Source organism: Haliotis rubra, unplaced genomic scaffold (genome assembly GCF_003918875.1).
Source record: "Haliotis rubra isolate DU_JTF1 unplaced genomic scaffold, ASM391887v1 Scf69, whole genome shotgun sequence".
In the NCBI taxonomy this organism is placed as follows: domain Eukaryota; kingdom Metazoa; phylum Mollusca; class Gastropoda; order Lepetellida; family Haliotidae; genus Haliotis; species Haliotis rubra.
The window spans coordinates 992051-1012774 of NW_025767401.1; the positions used below are offsets into that span (position 1 = coordinate 992051).

Below are 20724 nucleotides of genomic sequence, written 5' to 3' on the forward strand. Positions count from 1 at the left end.
ATGACAACTGACATGCATCGTGAGGTCGCTTACATTGTGACGTAATGCAAAATGGTTCGATTACGAGGGTGCAGACTAGAATGGCGCAGTGACGCCAATACATTGTGACGTAATGCAATAAGTGCACATTATCGTCTGATAATGTACTGTCGGCGCCTTTGATCTTTCACCGAAGCATCTTAGAACCCATATTTGAACATGTCATGTCAGTCCCATTGACATCCGCCAATATCCACTTCCAATAAAATAAACATCCTGTGCTGCTTCAGCAAGAACGGATAAAGGTTAATGGGGGAGCCACGATAGGATAAAGAAATGAATTCAAAAGACTGTCACATCACACGCTAAGGGTAATTAGTAACCTCAACAATTAGTAAATTAAGCACACCATTGTCTAAAACCGAAATCAAAATCCTATCAAAATCTTCCAACATTCACATTTTCAACTAAAATATCTATTAAAACATACCACAAATCTAAATCATTGACAGAGAGATAACCAAATTACAAACTGGTCAAACAAAAGTAAATTCCCATCTACACAAAACAAACCAAAACAACACCAAACAGACAAATGCACACACTGCTACGAAACAGAAACGCCAAACTCGTGCCACTATACTGCATACACTACCAACAACACGGAATGGTGCTCCAGAGTTCCAGGGCCCAGATTTTCGAAGCTCTCTTAGCGCTAAGAAAGTCGTAAGTGTCATACATTAACATTAACTTACGACTATCTTAGCGCTAAGAGGGCTTCGAAAATCTGGGCCCTGGACACTAACACACACCTAACACTACAAACACTTTTAAGCCCAATAAATAAGAATGAATCCTTCAAAGCCTCAGGTATATTTTTTATGAAAACTGGTCTTCTAGGTCGCTTTTAATCCCACATAACCAATCAGTTCTAATGTAATAAACCATACAAAAACAAAACATAAAAACAAAACAAATACCAACCAAACCATTATGTAGTTCATCCTCCCTACAACTTCTCGCAAATTTCCTTATTCAAAATTCACACAAACTTATATTATGCACCAATAAGGCCTCGTTCAGGTTGCCATATCTTTCGGTCAAATCGTCCTATTTTCGATATAACACTGAATGGCCTGGCGGGCCCGTGTTTGAAATGCGCATTTTGTCGGCAAATGCACGTTAAATCCCCAAAGCATCAATCATCATATACCACTTAAATCTAAAACTATTGACAGGGTGATAACCAAATTACAAACAGGCCACACGAAATTCCCACCAGCAATACACTAACACCAAAACCGACAGCAGCTAAAGGAATACAGAAGCTGAAACTAAAGGTCTGCTCTGGTTTCAGTGAGGCTATAATTTGTGAATCCCACTTAATCTGTAATCATTCAATACACATACAAGTGGAGAACATTCCTCCATATCCCTACAGGGGCGGTGGGGTAGTCTAGCCTAGCTTAGAATAATTCTCACTCATTTTGATTAATATCTGCTATATAGTGAGGTTTTGGGTGACAGTCCAGAACTGCAAGTACGTATATTTTAACCTTTGTGTTACAGATTTAATAATACATTTAGAAACTAATACAATCAAGTTAACCAAATACAAATCCACATGTTGCAAGTAAATTTCTCACATTTGTTACCCAATTTATATTACCATTTCTATCATACATACACATCATATTGTAACAATCGTGACTGTGACATATTTGCTTATCTTTGCGTTAATGCTTCAATATAAAATGGATAACGTCCACATTCTCCATGTACCATACAATTAGAAGTGCCGACCTTAACTCCTAAAAATCTGTTACAAGCATAAAGATGAACCCTTTTTAAAACATTAATAAACATTTTAATATTCCTACATAAATGATAAATGCGCTGATAACAGTATAACATGTTTTGCAACATATTTTCAGCCAGCGGCTGGAGGGATGCCTCGTTGAAATTCATAGATTCACACCAAGTCGACTGGCTAACCACTCGTCAGTTGCCTCTCACGACAAATGAAATCTGACATTACAACAAATTGTTCCTCATAGGCCACGCCACAGAAAATTTCGTTACTGTGGATCCTGCGCTATGATATGGTGAGTTGTCCATAACAAATAAACCTTTTGGGGGAAGTGCTGGTACCAGATATTTTTTCACCCAATTTAGGAAAACTCCTCTATTCATTTCAGTGTGGTAATCTCTGTTGTCTTTGGATTTCGCCTTGAACACGAGTGAACAATCAGTCAGAAACCCCACACGTTTACAACCTGCGTGTGACACAATGAGTAGCTCATCCTTGTCCAATGGCATTTTCCTGTTACATGGTTCTGTAGAGGAGCTATATACTCACTATGCGGTTAAGTGTGGCTGGCGTTCACCACAGATTCATCCGTACTCTGGCAAAACTGTGTACAGAAAGTTGAAAATGAAATAGAGAATCAGTACTGGATATATAGTTGTTCAGATTATGCCACCTTTTAACCAATCATCATAAATGTACAGTCTGCGAGAAGTGAACGTCAATCAGGAATTTCCTCAGATTCCAGTCCGGAAGAGTTTTGATACAACTCCTGAATGTTGCTTCCCGCCCTTGAGACTGTTCCTGCAACAGTTTACTGTTACTGTTACTGTTACTTTACCCTCGTAAAACCTCACATGGAAAATCAAAACAAAATGATGATAGTTTGTTTTTATTTTGGAGGAAAACGCTATGAAACCTTTTTCCAGAGTTGGTCCGATGTTTTCATTACATTCTGCGTTGAAATGAACGTTTCATCATGAACCGATTTGGGGTTAGATTGTGATTCATCTTTTTGACCCAAACAAGCCATACGCTATATCGTTACAGGCAACGACGCCACAGTCGAGAACCAGTACGTTGTCCAAGACTATCACCAATTCATACATAGTTGGGGCAAGCTTCACAAACGACCTCTACATCAAAAAGGCCCTAATCAAGCATTGAAATACATTCAGGTAATACCGCAGGCTGTGTGTACCAGACTGGGCCAGGTGTTTTCAGCCTTACCACCATGGCAGGTGTTGTGATTAGACGTTTGGTTGGTCGATCTGAAGTGAAACATGTCGCTGAGCTGGCTAAACAAGAAGGCTGGACAATTTCACTCCCATATCTGCTCAAATGTTTTGATATCGATCACTCAGCTTGGTGGGTAGCAGAAGAGAAAGATGGAAAGATCGTTGGTGAGTCAATTGTTGTCTCTGTGACGAATTGTGCTAGTTCTTGTTAGTCTTGATTATCAATAATAACGCGAGGCCAATTGTTCAATTCCCCCAACAAATCCTGTCTGTGAAGCTCATTTGGTGCCCTGGATATTGGTGAAATATTAGTATAACTACAGTCACATCACACTTTCTTGCAATTGCATGTATCACTGCAGTGTGTTTATGTCTGTATTGTGTAAGCCTTAAAACAGTTAATATAAAACCAGTCTATATGCATTTAGCAAAGATTGTGTTAGTCTATTCATCTGAAGCTGTTGTAAAGAAACTTAGGTAGGTGCTTGATATGCTTCAGGGATAAATATGTTTCTGGTTTGTACAATATCTCCATTTATCGTTATCATGTTATAGATACTGGTATTTACTGTACAGGGTTGCATCCCATAGCCAAACCAGGATCGTTGTGATTGTGATGCTTAGTTTGAAAGCGCCATTCTTGAGTTGTAATCACCATCCGTATGCTCGTCGGTTTCACTGAGCTGTTGTAATCGTCTGAGGTCTACATCATCTTCCCCCACCACCAGACTGATGCCTTGTGATATAAGTATCACATTGTCCAAGGTGACGTTAAACCAAGCTCGCTCAATCACTGAATCACTAACATAATTGCAAATATAACACGTTAAAGTTTTGTTTCACGTCCTAGGTAGCGCCAAAACGTTCTCCCAAGAGGACAACACAACCTATCATGCTGGAATGTATATTCTTGATGAGAGATACAGAGGTCAAGGGATCGGTGGGAAACTGAGAAGTGCAGTATTAACAGGAGTCCAAGAGAAAAATGTCTTTGTCACCGCACTTAAACCTGAGCGAAATCTTCACGTTTTCAAGCCTTTAAAAGAAATTCACAGCCTGATGATGACAAAATCCAACCAAAAGCTGTCGCCATTATCGAGGACTGAATTCCGCATTCTTCCATTAGCTGACGTCCCCTTGGAACTAGTGGAGAAATACGATGCACAGACATATCCAATAAAGAGAACAACAATCTTTCACAGATGCATCATTGGTGAAGCAGCCTGTGTCCTCGTTGCAGTGGAATCCAGTTCTGGAGACGTCATTGGTTATGCAGCTCTTAAAGAAACCTGGAAAGGGTGGGAGTTCTGTCCAACGTATGCAGATACTGAGGAGGTGGGATACGAACTTATCAGAAAGATGCTTGACCATGTTCCTGAGGGAGCTGATATTGAAGTGAATCCTTTCACTGAAAATCAGGCGGCGATTGACTTGTACAATGAAATTGGATTTTCATTCCAATACACTCTTACAGTGATGTACTCAAAAAAGCCCCTGATTATTCCAACAAAAAAGGTTTATTCTACAGCAGGATTTGATTATTCGCCGATGTAGACAATTCAAATTCAAGTCACTGGTATGAAGGCAAATCCAAATATTTAGTGAGACGGTCAGAACAAATTTTCAGATCAGTTTATTTGATTAAGTGAAAGTGAAAATGTAGATTATATGGTAAATTAAATTAAGCTTTGAAATAGTAAATATATTTCATTAGTTTAAACAATATAAGACTCCATCTTCCCTCAGGCAAACGTATGTTTTTTTTAAATACACAGGAAGTCGTATCGGGAGGAATGTTCAAGTCTCCTTTTTTGAAAATTCATCGAGTATATGTATGTATCAGTTCCATCTCATCGGCTTCATGGCGCTGTTTATTGTTTCAGGATAAAGGTAATAAGCGGAGACAATACGAAATTGTTGGAAGATAACACCATGACAATTCTCCCATTACGCCATCTGTTGTTTTCGAAAGGTTGTTGTGCTGTTCATGTAATCATTGTTCAGTTGAACTGGATGTCATAGCCACATCTACCTGTGACGGGTTCTTTCTTTCTTTTCCTTTGTTGATTAACGTCAGGACTCAGTAATATCCCGTCATGTTATGGTAGTTTTATTGTGGATCTACCTGTCGAAATCACACGACATAGATGTACACGATAGATGGCCTTGTAATGTTAGTTCTAATCAATGGTCAAGTAAGACTGAAAATTAGGGTTCAAATCCCCTTATTGGCCCAGTGTGTGAAGTGAAGTTGGTGCTCTAGCTCTTGGTGGAATGTTGCTCTATCTCACTTAGTAATATCATAGTTTGTTGTCTCGGCATGTGCCATAGCAGCGTACAGTCCGTTTGAGTCAGAAACGGACCGATGAATTGCAAATTTTATCATTGGACAAAATTGCCACATAAAGATAAATAGTACACATGTTTATCATTTACTAATACAGCTTTCTTATGTTTGAAAAAATGACTCCACCAAAAAAGTTGTTTAAGAAACTATCATTGAAAACGCAAAAGTTGTTATCTATCGCGGTGGGGTGAAACCGCAGAAACGGAACAGCCACTATCTCGTCGTGCACGGGATACACCTGCATGATGAAAAATGAAGTTGAACGATGACGTGAAACAGTTGATGATTAAAGTGTACGATGTTTTCCGTGCTGAAGCCGTAAGGGGCAAACCATTTTATGCCATTAATAAATTCCGTAAGCGGGCAGCAAAAGCTTTAGGAGTATCAGCATGGGTACTGACAAATGTTCTGGAACACAAACATTGTGAGGGTGATGCGAAGCAGGTAGGGGTCGTGTCAAAATCACACAAATTAAAACATTGGACAACTTTCAAAAGAACCTTGTAAGACAGTCTATCAACAAGCTCTATTCTGAAAACAAATACATGTTGCTGAAAATTTTTAAAAAGCATTTGAAGCAAGAACACAACCTCAGAGTATCAAAGTACACACTCTGGCGACTCTTACACTCTTTCGGGTATCGTTAGAAGAAAATTTCGGGGGAGAATAGGTCAGTACTCTGTGAACGCCCTGATATCGTTCGTTTGAGAAATAATTTTCTCAGGGTTATAAAGAAGAAGCGCGAGGAAGGGTTCGAGCCAGTGTACTTGGACGAGACCTGGGTCAATACCTCGCACACTGCCAGCAGTCAGTGGGTACCAGATGGGGATGATAAGGGGTCACGTAGAAAGCTGCCTCTAGGGAAAGGAGAGAGACTTATCATTCTCCACGCTGGTTGCTCCAGCAAAGGCTTTCTCCCAGGCTCCGACTTGGTATTCAGGGCAAAGTCCACAGATAACAGAGACTATCATTCTGAGATGAATGGTGCGGTTTTCCTCGATTGGGTTAAAAACAAGTTGGTACCAGCTCTACCAGAGAAGACTTTTATCGTAATGGACAATGCCCTATACCACAGCGTGCAGGACCCCGACAGTAAAGCCCCGACATCGAACAGTCGAAAAGATTATATAATATCATGGCTCGACAAATTTCAGATCGCACGGCCTTCAAAGGCAACGAAGCCTCAGCTATATGAGATCATAAAAACCCACAAAGGTGAACCTTTCTACAAAGTTGACAGTTACATAAAAAGTAAGGGTCACGATATTCTGCGACTTCCACCCTATCACTGTGACCTTAACCCCATTGAAATGATATGGGGTATTGTCAAGGAGATGTTGCCAGATCAAACACAACTTTTAGATTACGTGACGTAGAGGCTTTGGTTAAGGAATCCCTTAACAAAATCACGACTGAAACTTGGCAAAACTGTGTCAACAAGGTAGCTAACGTCATTGAACAAGGTTACTGGTCTCGGGATGGCTTACAACAGGCAACTGTGGCACCACTTGTCATCCCTTTAAGTCGTGACTATGACACTACGACGGACGAGGAACCGACAGGTCTCCCGGAATAGATTTTGAGATGTCCCCCGCCATGACTGGCTGTTCCGTTTCTGCAATTTCACCCCGCCGCGACAGATAACAACTTTTGCGTTTTCAATGATGATAGTTTCTTAAACAACTGTTTTGGTGGTGTCCGGAAAATTTTCAAATATAAGAAAGCTGTTGGGTATTAGTAAATGATAAACATGTGTACTATTTATATTTATGTGGCAATTTGTACAATGATTAAATTTGCAATTCATCGGTCCGTTTCTGACTCAAACGGACTGTAGTTATGTCTGTATTGTATAAACCTATTAATTAACAGCAATTTTATGCTCCAGCTGAACAACCGGTACTGCGTAAAATGAATGTTCAGTGTGCATTTGAACATGAATGAAAAGATCATTACACCCTTTAACCGGTTCCTGGAGTAAAAACATGTTTAAATACCCATTTAATAAATTTCCAGTGATGTGCAAAGTGAACTTATTCATCCGTTACAATTTATTTGTGCAAATGGACATAATTCATGTTTTGATCGGCGAATTGAAATGTGCCTTCAACAATGAATTCTCGTTCAATTTCAATTCAGCTGAGGCTGCAACTTGTAAGAATTACTGTTGGGCTTAATTGGCTTCATTACCTAGTGAATTAATACGCTCATGGTACGATATGTATCTCCATTTATGGAAATCACATGATATATATGTGGACAGCCAGGCCGACCCTTATGCAAGGTCGAACGGCTAACCAAGTGGTCTAAGATACATATCAGAATATAAGGATCATTACTTTCTTTATTTACACTATTGAAAAGAAAGTAGGGGATATTCCATTTGGGGTGACATTATCTATGAACCAAGTTTGTATATGGATTTAGGCAGTAATTGTTTAATTGCAATATGTTAATATGGATTTAGTGCAAACACGCAAATTTTGTGCAGGCATTTCTATGATATGCACGTGAACATAATGGGGGTAAAATGTACAGTGTAATTAGCTGACGACAATCACGATATCGACAGTCAAATAACATTGATCGTCCAAGGGCGATACTTGGCGCACAAGACCGTTTTATCAGAACGACTTAAGTAACTATGGTCACAATCTCAATTGGAGAGGAGCTCCACAGAGCCCCATGTGTCAAAGTGTGTGGAACCGGCATGCTTGACGTCCGCGTGGTAGCGTCTTTTGAGGAACTGTTACGTTACTGCAAGACGTCGTTGTTGTCCAGAGAGTGAGAGAATTAACATTTGACGTAACATCGGCAGTATTTCAGACATATCGTGACTAGAAATGTTACATGTAAATATACATAACAAATCCATGTAGATAATATAAATCCTGTCATCAAAGGACAGTAAAATAACTAGAATATCACAGATATATATCAAAGATCATATTTATAACGAATACAAAAACTACTATATGTATAATTAAGGCATTTTGTACTATACCTAACATGCATGGGAACGTAGTATAGAATATCTGGTACGGTAGCTACTGTGGGCGATACTTGTTAATAGGATAACCTATTAGATTTCATGAATTTTTAAATCTGTATAAATCGATGGACATACATGAGCTATTTTATTCTTCGGATAGATGTAGAGAATAGAAACCGGCCCTTTGACATGAGGAACGAACATTTTAACCACAAGGCTACACCACGACCCCATTCATATACATGAAAATAATGTTGCCATGTACTAGAAGAGAATATTGGTGAGTACATGAGATCTGCCTGACATTCAGTAAAATAATGTTGCCATGTACTAGAAGAGAATATTGGTGAGGACATGAGATCTGCCTGACATTCAGTAAAATAATGTTGCCATGTACTAGAAGAGAATAGAGTACATGAGATCTGCCTGACATTCAGTAAAATAATGTTGCCATGTACTAGAAGAGAATAGAGTACATGAGATCTGCCTGACATTCAGTAAAATAATGTTGCCATGTACTAGAAGAGAATATTGGTGAGGACATGAGATCTGCCTGACATTCAGTAAAATAATGTTGCCATGTACTAGAAGAGAATAGAGTACATGAGATCTGCCTGACATTCAGTAAAATAATGTTGCCATGTACTAGAAGAGAATAGAGTACATGCGATCTGCCTGACATTCAGTAAAATAATGTTGCCATGTACTAGAAGAGAATAGAGTACATGAGATCTGCCTGACATTCAGTAAAATAATGTTGCCATGTACTAGAAGAGATTATTGGTGAGTACATGAGATCTGCCTGACATTCAGTAAAATAATGTTGCCATGTACTAGAAGAGAATATTGGTGAGGACATGAGATCTGCCTGACATTCAGTAAAATAATGTTGCCATGTACTAGAAGAGAATAGAGTACATGAGATCTGCCTGACATTCAGTAAAATAATGTTGCCATGTACTAGAAGAGAATAGAGTACATGAGATCTGCCTGACATTCAGTAAAATAATGTTGCCATGTACTAGAAGAGAATAGAGTACATGAGATCTGCCTGACATTCAGTAAAATAATGTTGCCATGTACTAGAAGAGAATATTGGTGAGGACATGAGATCTGCCTGACATTCAGTAAAATAATGTTGCCATGTACTAGAAGAGATTATTGGTGAGTACATGAGATCTGCCTGACATTCAGTAAAATAATGTTGCCATGTACTAGAAGAGAATATTGATGAGGACATGAGATCTGCCTGACATTCAGTAAAATAATGTTGCCATGTACAGTAAAATAATGTTAGAAGAGAATTCATGAGATCTGCCTGAGTTCATGAGATCTGCCTGACATTCAGTAAAATAATGTTGCCATGTACTAGAAGAGATTATTGTTGAGTACATGCGATCTGCCTGACATTCAGTAAAATCAATTGTAATAACTGAAGCGAATTAGGCGTGGTGACTATTATTGAACAGTGAACAATATTACACTTCACGTATGGAACAGCAATTATGACTTTTAATGAATCTGACAATGCGGTTATAATGTAAAACATCTGTGTGACAACCGATGTTCGTTTTAAGGCGTGATAGCGGTAATCTGATCGTGGTTCCTGTAAATACTGTTGAATTGATGCGATCTGCCTATTAATTCGCTCAGTATTTCGACGGAAATAATGTTCGAACCTTAGGTCAAAATATACAATGAGCACCTTTGTGAGCAGCTCCTGTGATGACAGGACCAACTTGTGGATCGGCATGTTCCTATACCTTGGGGAAATGGATGCGGACTATAAACAATACATCACTGAAAACAAGCCTATGTTCGATGTTTTCTTCAAAAAATTATTTGAAAAGCTTATCTACCTTGTCCTCTGTCATCTTCTTGGCGGTCGTCCTGCCTCTGAAGGACTCCAGAGGCCACTTCTGCCCCCAGGTCCCCTTCTTGGTAGTCCAGGGACTCGGAATCCTTCCGCCAATCCTTTGTCCACCTGGGCCTCCTTTCACAAAGCATTAAGATGATCGTAAGTCACTAAGGTAACCTTAGTATAATGTTAAAGAATAGGAGTTAAGGTTAACCTTAGTAAAGGTGAAAGGAGACCCTGGTCTGCATACATTTCACGACACCTACAGGTGACGATGGCCTCCTGGGCCCTAAAGAAAAAAATTAAAGAATATCTAAGCTACTGACCGATATTGTCAGACATGTATGCAATGATAGTAGTGGCAGCCGTTTCATGTTGTTTATATCATATTGTATATTTCGTACAGAAAACAGGTAAATGGGAATTTTAAAAGATACATCGCTTCCCAACCTGCCCTTTTGGTAATGTTCAACCATTATGTTCTACCTTTGCGTATGTATTTCTTTGGTATAATATAATCCAAAATACTAAAATGTAGACAAGTTGCATGTCTTCAACGACTGTTTATTAATATTCAATGCAGTGACAGGAAAACCAGTGTTTGATAGCTTTTCCTGCAACGTAATTTCTCAACACCCATTGAGCTTTTGAGGAATGTTGTCGACAACAAAGCAGCTGTCTTGTGTCATTAGATTAGACGATGATAAGGAGATAAGTATGAAAGTATGTGTTGCGACATACAGGGTCATACGTATAGGTGTTTGTGTGCACCTAACAAGAACCCAATAATGCTCAGGTTTCGTTTTTCCAAGCACATGTTATTTACATCGGTTTTAAGTTTAGTCCTATGGAATTCGGGTTCATCGTTTGAGATGTACACTTTTGACGACACTCCTGGTCTGGGCCGTGTATTTGATGGGATAGGAGCCATAAGCGGAGGTGGGGTAAGGCGCTCTTCCTGATGAGTTCATCATGTAGTAAACATATCATACCCGTTAAATTATTCTACACATATTTCTCACGCTCGATATGATCGATGTTTACGATATATGTATTCGCGCCCTCAACAATACGACTGTGTCGAGTATAAGTATTACAGCGTCAGTGTGTATGGCGGAATATCAGCCTTCAATCTCAGCCTTCGATCACAGCCTTAAAGTTTCAATTTCAACGTTCTTGTAACCCTGTACCTCCACCTCTGCCAAACCCTCTTCTTGCAGGCAACGTCAAAACTCCTGGTTGGATACCCTGAACGGCAAAGAAGTGAGATTCTGGATTACTTGTTCAAGGTAAACCACCCGGAATAATCCTTACATTGTTCTGAACCATAATCCACGAACCGCATTGATGATAAAGCTTCTGTAAATCATATGCATATCTACGAATGATGACATGGTATCTTCATATTTGAGCATATTTAACAAGAATCTGTCTCCATTCACCTCTTTCAGCCAAACTTTGGAGCTTCGTTTCATATTCTTAAAGTCGAGATTGGGAGTGACACCCAAAGTACAGGTAGGATATATTACAGATCCAATAGATATACTTTATATATTGGATGTTTCGAGTGATTATTTGTCCAGTACATGTACATGACGTTTTCTGTATATAACAGTGTAATATGAGTATCAAAGGAGCCGTGTTTCCATGTAAGACTTTGAAAAAACCATAGTCCATTTATCCGATAAGGACAGTATATGTCATGTGTTTGTTGAAGATGTTTTACAGATCCAATAGATGTACTGTGTGTTGTTTGTAACGCCGCACTCGGCAATATTCCAGCTATATGGCGGCAGCCTGTAATTAATCGAGCCTGGACCAGACAATCCAGTGATCAACAGCATGTGCATCGATCTACACAATAAGGATACGATGACATGTGTCAACCAAGTCAGCGAGCCCGACCACCCGATCCCGTTAGTCGCTTCTTACGACAAGCATGGGTTTCTGAAGGTCAATTTTAACCCGGATCTTCTCGAGTCGTACATACTTGATTATTTGTCCAGTAAGCTTACATATACATGACTTTTTTCTGTATTTTACAGTGCAAAAGTATCAAAGTAGACTTGCTCCATATTAGATTCCGAAGAAACGATAGCTCATTTAACCGACAAGGACGGTATATGACACATGTTTGTTGGATATGTTTTGTATGCGAGTAAATACATTACAACAGCCTAAACTCACGCTACATGTATATATGTCATCGAGATGGAACCGAGTCCACGCACATGAGAACACCGGACGAGGAGAACTATGACCGGGGTTATGAATGGTGGCTCATGCTGGAGGCGAAGAAGGTACAACTCCGGATGTAACGAAGTCGGATATAGTGAAGTTGATGTCATGTCTGATGGGAAATGAGAATATACTACATGATCGAAGTAACTGACGAACTGATTGTATCATGGAGTCCGCAATAGCTGGAGTTGAACAATATATGCAACACTGATCAAAACTATAATGATTATCTTTAACATAACATTATACGAATACATAATAATCATTGACTTGATAATCGGTATATTTAGTGAAAGCAGGCTATATAATTCATTACACCTATTTATAATATATAGAATCATTAAAGAACTTACACTGTAGTTTTGAAATTCATATTAACCTGAACCCTTCACAGTTTCTCCAGCACGTTCAGTGTAAATGAACTGATTAGGCTATTTTCGGATATGTTACGGTGTTTCTTGCTGTGTGTTCAATACAAGCTCCCATAACAAACACTTTTAATTCCTCTAACTTCTACAGCGTAATCCAGACATAAAGATATATGGTCTCCCGTGGGGATTTCCTGGCTGGGTTGGAGGAAGCACCGGGAATATCTATGATGACCCTGATCGGACGTCTATGTACGTCGCCAAGTGGATAATGGGGGCTAAAGTTCACCACAATATAACAGTGGATTACGTTGGGGTATGTATATATAACAGTACTCAGCTAGTAATGATATTATATTAATAACTGATAGATAATGATAGTTGAGCAATCACCCATGTGTAATATGAAGAAGGCGCACCCTTAAATTAAGTGTTGGTCTTCTATATCTATTCTACTGATGCCACTCTGTGGCAACATCTCCACCTTGATAAAGACATATAAATGCCATTCTTGGTAAAACGAAAGGTTACATTGATGTATCTGTTCCGTCTCTTTGTTAGATCTGGAATGAGAGGATGTACAACACAACATATATTAAGGTATGTATTCCTTCTTTCAAGATATCATCTTCTATATGTGATAAAACAAATATGTTTTCAGTGGTTAGATTGTTCACAGATAAATGTAAATGATATTTTTGTGTTTTTCAGACGTTGAGGAAGAACCTTGATGCAAATGGTTTACAGAACACAATGATCATCGCTGCGGATTATGCCAGTGCTTTCTCCTGGGTGACATTAACAGCGGACATACTTGCAGACCCACAGTTGGCAGCGGCAATTTATGGAATAGGGTAGATAGTAGTAGACATGTACAACCATTCCGCCGGGGTGCGATGACACACTGAGACAGCCGGCCACGTCGTGATTATTGATATATATTTGTTTGTTGTAAACTTTATATGAGACTATTCAGACTCGCATTCATAACAAGAATCCGTCTCAAGGATCACTTATAACTGTAAAGAAAGTGCTGACGCAAAGTGGCCGCAACATTTTAAGGAGGATGGGAAAGTTAATCAAAGACTATTTTGAAATATGTTGGTATATAGTTACCAACTATTATTTTCGACACTGAAACCATGTAGTACAATCTTTGATATGGAAACAATAACCGTAAAGAAAGTGGCCCTGATATTTTAAGGAGGATTGACAAGTTGATCAAAGAATATTTTGACATATACTGGTATATAGTTCCAAACATTAAACGATATGAACTATTATTTTCGACATTGCAACCATGTAGTACAAATTTGGATATCAATATGTGTAATGATTGTATTGTTCATGCAACATCTGTTTACAGGGTGCACCACGCAGAGACCTTTTCCTCCAAATCTGCCATCGCCACGGGGAAGCCACTGTGGGCGTCAGAGGACTACAGTACCCCCAACAACCAGACGGGAGCAGGGTGCTGGGCCAGGGTGGGTCCTTCTCATCAGTGATAATAATAATATCTCCCCACCCCATCCCACCCACACACACACATACCCCACACAAAATAAATAAATATAGAGAACATAAAAATAAAATGAAATAACGGTAACTTGAGGACACATGATTTGATAATGAAATTGGAAGTAAATATTGATGGTGATCCTGTTACTATTAAACATGCCTGAGAGACGGCGGTACTTGTTGTTAAGCACTTATCGCATCAGTTATGCAGGACGAGTAATCACACAAATAATAGTACACATGAACATTCTCACACGTACATCTCTTCAGACATGTGGTCGAAAGAGTGACATTGTGGTTGGCTATCCGTTATGCTGTGATGTAGCCTGAATATCGACAGCAGTCTATTATTATATACATCTTCTTTCTGTTGTAGACACTGAATCAAGGCTATGTTAACGGAAACTTGACAGGGTAGGAACCTTCATGTCAGATATACATTTGGGGAAATGAAACAGTTTGACGGTTACCTGTGGCTAAATAATGCAACATAAACTATAATTTCATTAACAACACAAAGAAGTTGAATTTACTAACACTACCATTGGAATGTCAATCCTATCCATGAACTTCTAACAGCATGCAATTCTCTTTTGTGGCAGCACCATTGCCTGGGCGATGATAACAAGTTGGTATTTTGACCTTCCCTACTTTGGTCACGGTCTGATGAACGCCTTTGAACCTTGGAGTGGTCATTATGAAGTGTCTAGTCCTATCTGGGCCACAGGTACGTAGCGTATGTATTTGTTTGCTACTGGATGACTGCCAAAAGAAACGTTACCCTCCTACCTTTATGAATTGCTTAAAAAAACTATCAAAGATATGTTGGAAGGTATTAGTTTACAAGAAAGTTTAACAATACAACTTTATGCAAATCACGAAAAACAATTCTCAAATGCATTCATATTTAGGTGAAATGCATCTTTTTCAGAAGAGTTAAATTGTCCTATTTTCGTCCGTGCCGAAATAAACTAATAACAGTTATTTAGATGTCCAGAAGAAAGGTTGAAATAAAATTCTGCTTTTGGGACAAAGATAAACCATTTAAAGTCACCATTTGTCAACTATCAAAACAAGAAACAACTGTTGTAAAGTGTGTAAAACTGTAAAATAATCATTCCTATGAGTTCAGTCTTTTAAACCATTTTCTGCTGATTTGCATTAGTGAACACAAATAAAACGTGTCTTTGATATTGTGAAAATATGTTTAGGAATATCTACAATGATCTTTGTTAACATTTTTGCTTGCAAAGTAACTTTTCCATTTTCTGTTTACACATATATATATCAATCGCCAAAACGCAGCAATATTCAAGCAGTATTTGCATCCATTTCACATGCAGAATTATTCTATAGGGTATGAAGAGAGCCTACAAAAGATACAATCATAATCATGATATGCGACGATTAACAGCTGAAGAGAGAGAAAGAGCCATTGTAATGGTGCAGATGGGGTCGACGTACAATGCTATTGCCAATGCGGATGCCACCGTATCACGGTTATAAGAGTTATTCAGGGCTCCAGACAGACTGGGGTCACCGTAGACAGACCAAGAACGCCACGCATCACGACGCCAGTTCAAGATAGGTACCTCCGTCATTAAGGAAGGAGGGTAACGTTTCTTTTGGCGTTCAGTGTATATTTCAGCTCATGCGACACAGGTTAAAAGTTAAATCAACATGATATTTAAGTTGTGTTCATGTTGTTAGATACCCGTAACGATCCGGTTAGAATTGATCTTCAGCAACCCATGCTTGTAGTAAGAGGCGACTAAAGTGATCGGATGGCCAGGCTTGCTGTCTCGGTGGACACATCGTAGTAGATCGATGCTCATGGTGTTGATCACTGGATTGTCTGATCCAGACTCGGGTATTTACATACATCCGCTACATATCTGGAATATTGCTGAGTGCGGCGTTAAACAACCAACCAACCAGTCATGTTGTTAGATGAGTCAACTGCATCACAATTCATCGGCATAATTCTCTCTGTTCAGTCAAATGACATGTTTTAGCCCACACAACACAGTTTACCAGAGCTGGATGGAGATATCTGAAGCACGGTTCTGGTGCTGGGAAACTGTCTCAGGGAGGAAGCTATGTGGCACTGGTCAGCCCGGATGGCAAAGATTTCACGATCATTATTGAGACAATGGTAAACACGTCTATTTTGCACATGTACATGTCTTTCTTCATAACCTGACCTAACATTTTGTTTGGGAGAAAATTTAAGTTTAATTGAACAAGGACGTCCATACAATTGTCAGTTTCATGGCACAGAGGTTTACCAATATTTCGCTTCACATGTTATGCCTTGTTTAGACTAACACAAATTTAACCCGATAATAAAATTTCACAGAAAAAACAATGAAAAAGTCCTACTAGAAAAGTCAAATTTTACGGTTAATCTAAACCTTCATTGTTCATTGTCGAAAAGTATGAGCAAATCAGCAACCCAAACTGATTAGTTTTCACATTTCTTCCGTTTTGGTCAAACATTTTCTCATTTTCAAACATTAGAAAAACAGGTTCTTAAAATCATCAGTTTTGCATATTACATTGATAATGCCTTGCGTATAGAAATTTTTGTCTTAAAACTTGCTCATTTCTGAAATTATGGCGATTCCCTGAGCAAAGGAATCATTACATTGATAACGTTGCGAATTTCATATCTCCGTAAGTATTTCGTGGTCCTGTGTGGAAAATCAATTGTATGGGGCTATAACCTTCTGTCCTCAAATTGCATTGCTCTGAGACCAGTGTTACACGAAAACGGTAAAAACACCAACTTTGAATGATAATCACAGTAGTGTTCTATTTCAGACTTACAATGGATCAATGTGCTTCCACCCGGATCTTATCAAATGGTTTAGCGTTTCGCCTCAGAACATCACTCTCGTCTTTGATGGAAGTTTGGTGAGATCTATAACTAAACACAATATAGACAAACGCCGCAATACACTGCAACACAACGATTATTGCACCATGCACATACAAGTATACATATAAGCATTGAATCGCCATATTTATAGCATGGTTAGGTTTTAAAGAACTCATGTTGGGTTATTTTTCAGGCTGGCATAACATACTTCAACTCGTTCTTCACACAGCTGCATGCTCCCGGTGAACCAACCATCTTTAAACAGCTGCCTCCCATAATGGTATGTCTCTGACTTTAGTCATCTTCAAATTGAATGTAATCTGATATGGACAATGTTTGGCCACATTCTTTGGTCATGTCTCATTTCGTAGTTCACGTGCCGAAACTGGTGGATCATGTGAACTGTCAGTGTTCCCCGAAGGTGTATACTTTGTGATCAAGGAGTATCTACATGTTTCAGGTGTCCCGAAGGTGTATACTTTGTGATCAAGGAGTATCTACATGTTTCAAGTGTCCCGAAGATGTATACTTTGTGATCAAGGAGTATCTACATGTTTCAGGTGTCCCTTACGCAGTTTTACTATTCTTGACTAAAATGCACTTACCCACTCAGCCTATACAAATTAAGTTGCAAAAGAGTTCTCGCCTAAACAAACACAGCACCTGCATAAACACAATGTATGTACAGGTATGACTGTGAAGGGGTTCTTCTTGAAGGTTGAGAACAACCGTTTGGATGTGTACCTCGGCGTGAACCAGATTCTTACACTGACAACTCTCGGCCACGGCAGGAAGGGACAATACCCAACACCTCCTCCATCTAAACCCTTCCCACTGCCGTACACACAGGACTTCGAAAGTAAGGGGGCGGTAGGGTTGCCTAGTGGTTAAAGCGTTCGCTCGTCACGCCAGAGTCTCGGGCTCGATTCCCCACATGGGCACAATGTGTGAAGCCAATTTCTGGTGTCCCCCGCTGTGATATTGCTGGAATATTGCTACAAGCGGCATAAAACCAAACTCACTCACTCACTCGAAAGTAAGATAAGATAGATTGTAGACTTTTCTCAAATATTTATAACTAGAAACCGCATGCTTACCATTCTGTCTGATCCCTGAATCGATATTTCTGATGACCCAAGGTCAGACCATACTGATCCACTGTTTTTGTTTGTCCTTACAACAGCAAATCGTGATAACCGGACTGCAAGAATTGTGTAAATACTTGGATCATGTCAGCTAAGAAAATCTTTATAGCGTTGTCAGAGCTTTACAATCGGCCCTTAGTCGCCATACTCAGGTCAGAGACATGCAAAAGCTTGGCTGTGAAAACTATGTTGAAGTGGAGTTATTTCATTGAGCATATTTGAGCTATTGCTGCATACGAAGGGAAAAAATACTAATGTTTGTTGATTTTATGTACACAGTTTAAATATACAGTATTAATGAATGGCGATAAATGTTTGCACAGCTAACGTATATGTCAATCCCATATTGTGTACATTGAACTTGAATTACATGTGAACCTTTCAATATAATGCTTGTTGTTTTCGTGTTGTCAGGTTACAGAGTAAACGAGGAGCCATATCTGTTTGCACAGGAGATCGGATCATTTGAAGTTCACCAAGCAGGGGGGAAGCCATGGCCAGGTGATGCGCCAGATGACCCTGAGGATGACCATTCCCTTTTGTAACCAGACTGCAGCTGGGATAGCTATAATCGGAAATACGAACTGGTAATACACGTAGAAAACCTGGCAGTGTCTACATCTCATGGATACGTGAGCCAAACATATGGGTGATAAGCGTCTTGAACCCTGTGAACCCAGTTTTATTCTGCTAACTGCAGTCGAATCTCTCTTTGTTGGAAAAAATCGTTTGTATTCTCACATTAGCTAGATATATAAATAACTGATTCAACCTGCACCTTGCTGTGTGTACACGTGTTCCAGGACGCACATTTACGTGGACGCTGATGTGTATGATGATGGTACGGATGCGTCCAAAGGAGTCTTCATTGCTGCCAGGGTCTCAAAGAGGGGGATGCAAGACCAACTCATCGCAGGGCGTGTTTTTCTTTTTCTACCCTCAAGATAACACCTATCAACTCGCCCCTACTTTGGGTGAGTCCCCCCCCCCCTCCATGTGAAGGGTGAAGGTCATCATTTTCAGATACTGATCTTGAAAGATGAATGTTAGACAATGGTGTTCTTTAGAAAGATCGTGTATCATTTGCAAAGGCCAATCATTTCATATATATGTCATGCGTGCACGTTTTCCTTTCAATTTATATGGTTTATTAACTTCAAATAACAGGTGTCGTATCTCCTCATCGATAAATACACGACAAAGTCTTTGATTCGTAAACCTGGGGGCTCTATGTGACGACTGTTACACCTGATTGACATGCCGTGGTATACCTGAAACGTTCACCTAATATGATGCTTTGACCTTCACTTCAGATCGAAAGAGGATTTTACAAGGCGGTGATGTAGATAGTGTCATGAAAGGATGGAACAACATGTCCTTGAATGTTGAGGTAAGTTTTAGTTTGCACTGCGTCCTCACTGTAGTTAAAGAACCTTGAGCAGCTTCTCACATGGCCAGGTAAATGTGACAACCTCTCTCAGTATGCCTCGTATTAATGAGGACATCGAAATTACAAATACGTGTATGCTTTTAATTTACTCTGATACATGGTGTAACTTGCTTACCCGTTTCTCGGTGTCATCATTACAACGTTACACTGTTTCACGAACCCCAGGTGTCACATATATAACGTTACAGTGATGTACAAATACCAGTAGAAAAAGCTATTACTTTTAAATTAAATGGAGGCACTTCAACATGGAGGTTCTATCCGATTCTGAACTGCATCGAATTTTGTTTGACTCTCACCACGGAACGTACTACAATTTTCTTGTCGGTTTTCATTTTATAGATTTTACACGTCATGAAACAGTAAAGGCAGAATAACAAAGTACCCTCGATATTCTCGTATCTTTGTCATAAACTGGTAAAATGGAGATTAGGTTCGAATGGTTGGCATATCCATATAAAAGAATGAGTTAAAAAATCCTCGAAATTCTGCTATTGCCCAAAGACATTTCAATTTTCAAAACAGGTTTTACGGTTGAATCATGGCTCAGTGTTAAATCTAATCATGGCCACATTGAATTATGATAGGAATGTAGTCACTCGTTAACAACGACACCTGTGGGAAGTCCCATGTTATCTGTGGAATGTTACCTAGGTTGTTCCAGTGGTGTTCCACATTTTGCAGGGAACAACAGCGGTGGGCAAGGTCAACAATAAAACAGTGTTCACCTACTCTGACCTCCCGGCTGAAGCCGGACCAAGGCTTTGTGGCTGTAGGAACTGGATCACTGGGATACGCGGATTTCGACAATGTGAAAATAACACGTCCTTCTGGAACATGAGTTCCTTGAGCTGTCCAGAGTAGCGCTTCTTTGACGTCATTAAATGTACAAGTCTGAAT

General features: G+C 39.4%; 1 protein-coding gene across 2 annotated transcripts; it reads left to right on the forward strand.

Annotated features, from left to right (window-relative positions):
* Nucleotides 1–10982: 10982 nt before the first annotated feature.
* Nucleotides 10983–20723, forward strand: LOC124258352 (galactocerebrosidase-like). 2 transcript variants are annotated; one of them, XM_046692441.1, is made up of 18 exons: nucleotides 10983–11165; nucleotides 11442–11510; nucleotides 11673–11736; nucleotides 12433–12521; nucleotides 12982–13146; nucleotides 13392–13430; nucleotides 13542–13684; nucleotides 14197–14314; nucleotides 14725–14762; nucleotides 14951–15075; nucleotides 16364–16503; nucleotides 17172–17264; nucleotides 17423–17509; nucleotides 17947–18088; nucleotides 18789–18961; nucleotides 19178–19348; nucleotides 19688–19764; nucleotides 20509–20723. In XM_046692441.1, the coding sequence occupies exons 1-15, from the start codon at nucleotides 11010–11012 to the stop codon at nucleotides 18917–18919; spliced, it is 1599 nt and encodes a 532-aa protein (XP_046548397.1). In that variant the 5' UTR covers nucleotides 10983–11009; the 3' UTR covers nucleotides 18920–18961; nucleotides 19178–19348; nucleotides 19688–19764; nucleotides 20509–20723. The 2 variants fall into 2 exon arrangements, with proteins under 2 accessions (XP_046548397.1, XP_046548398.1); XM_046692442.1 differs by lacking the exon at nucleotides 17172–17264.
* The last annotated feature ends 1 nt before the right edge of the window (nucleotide 20724 follows it).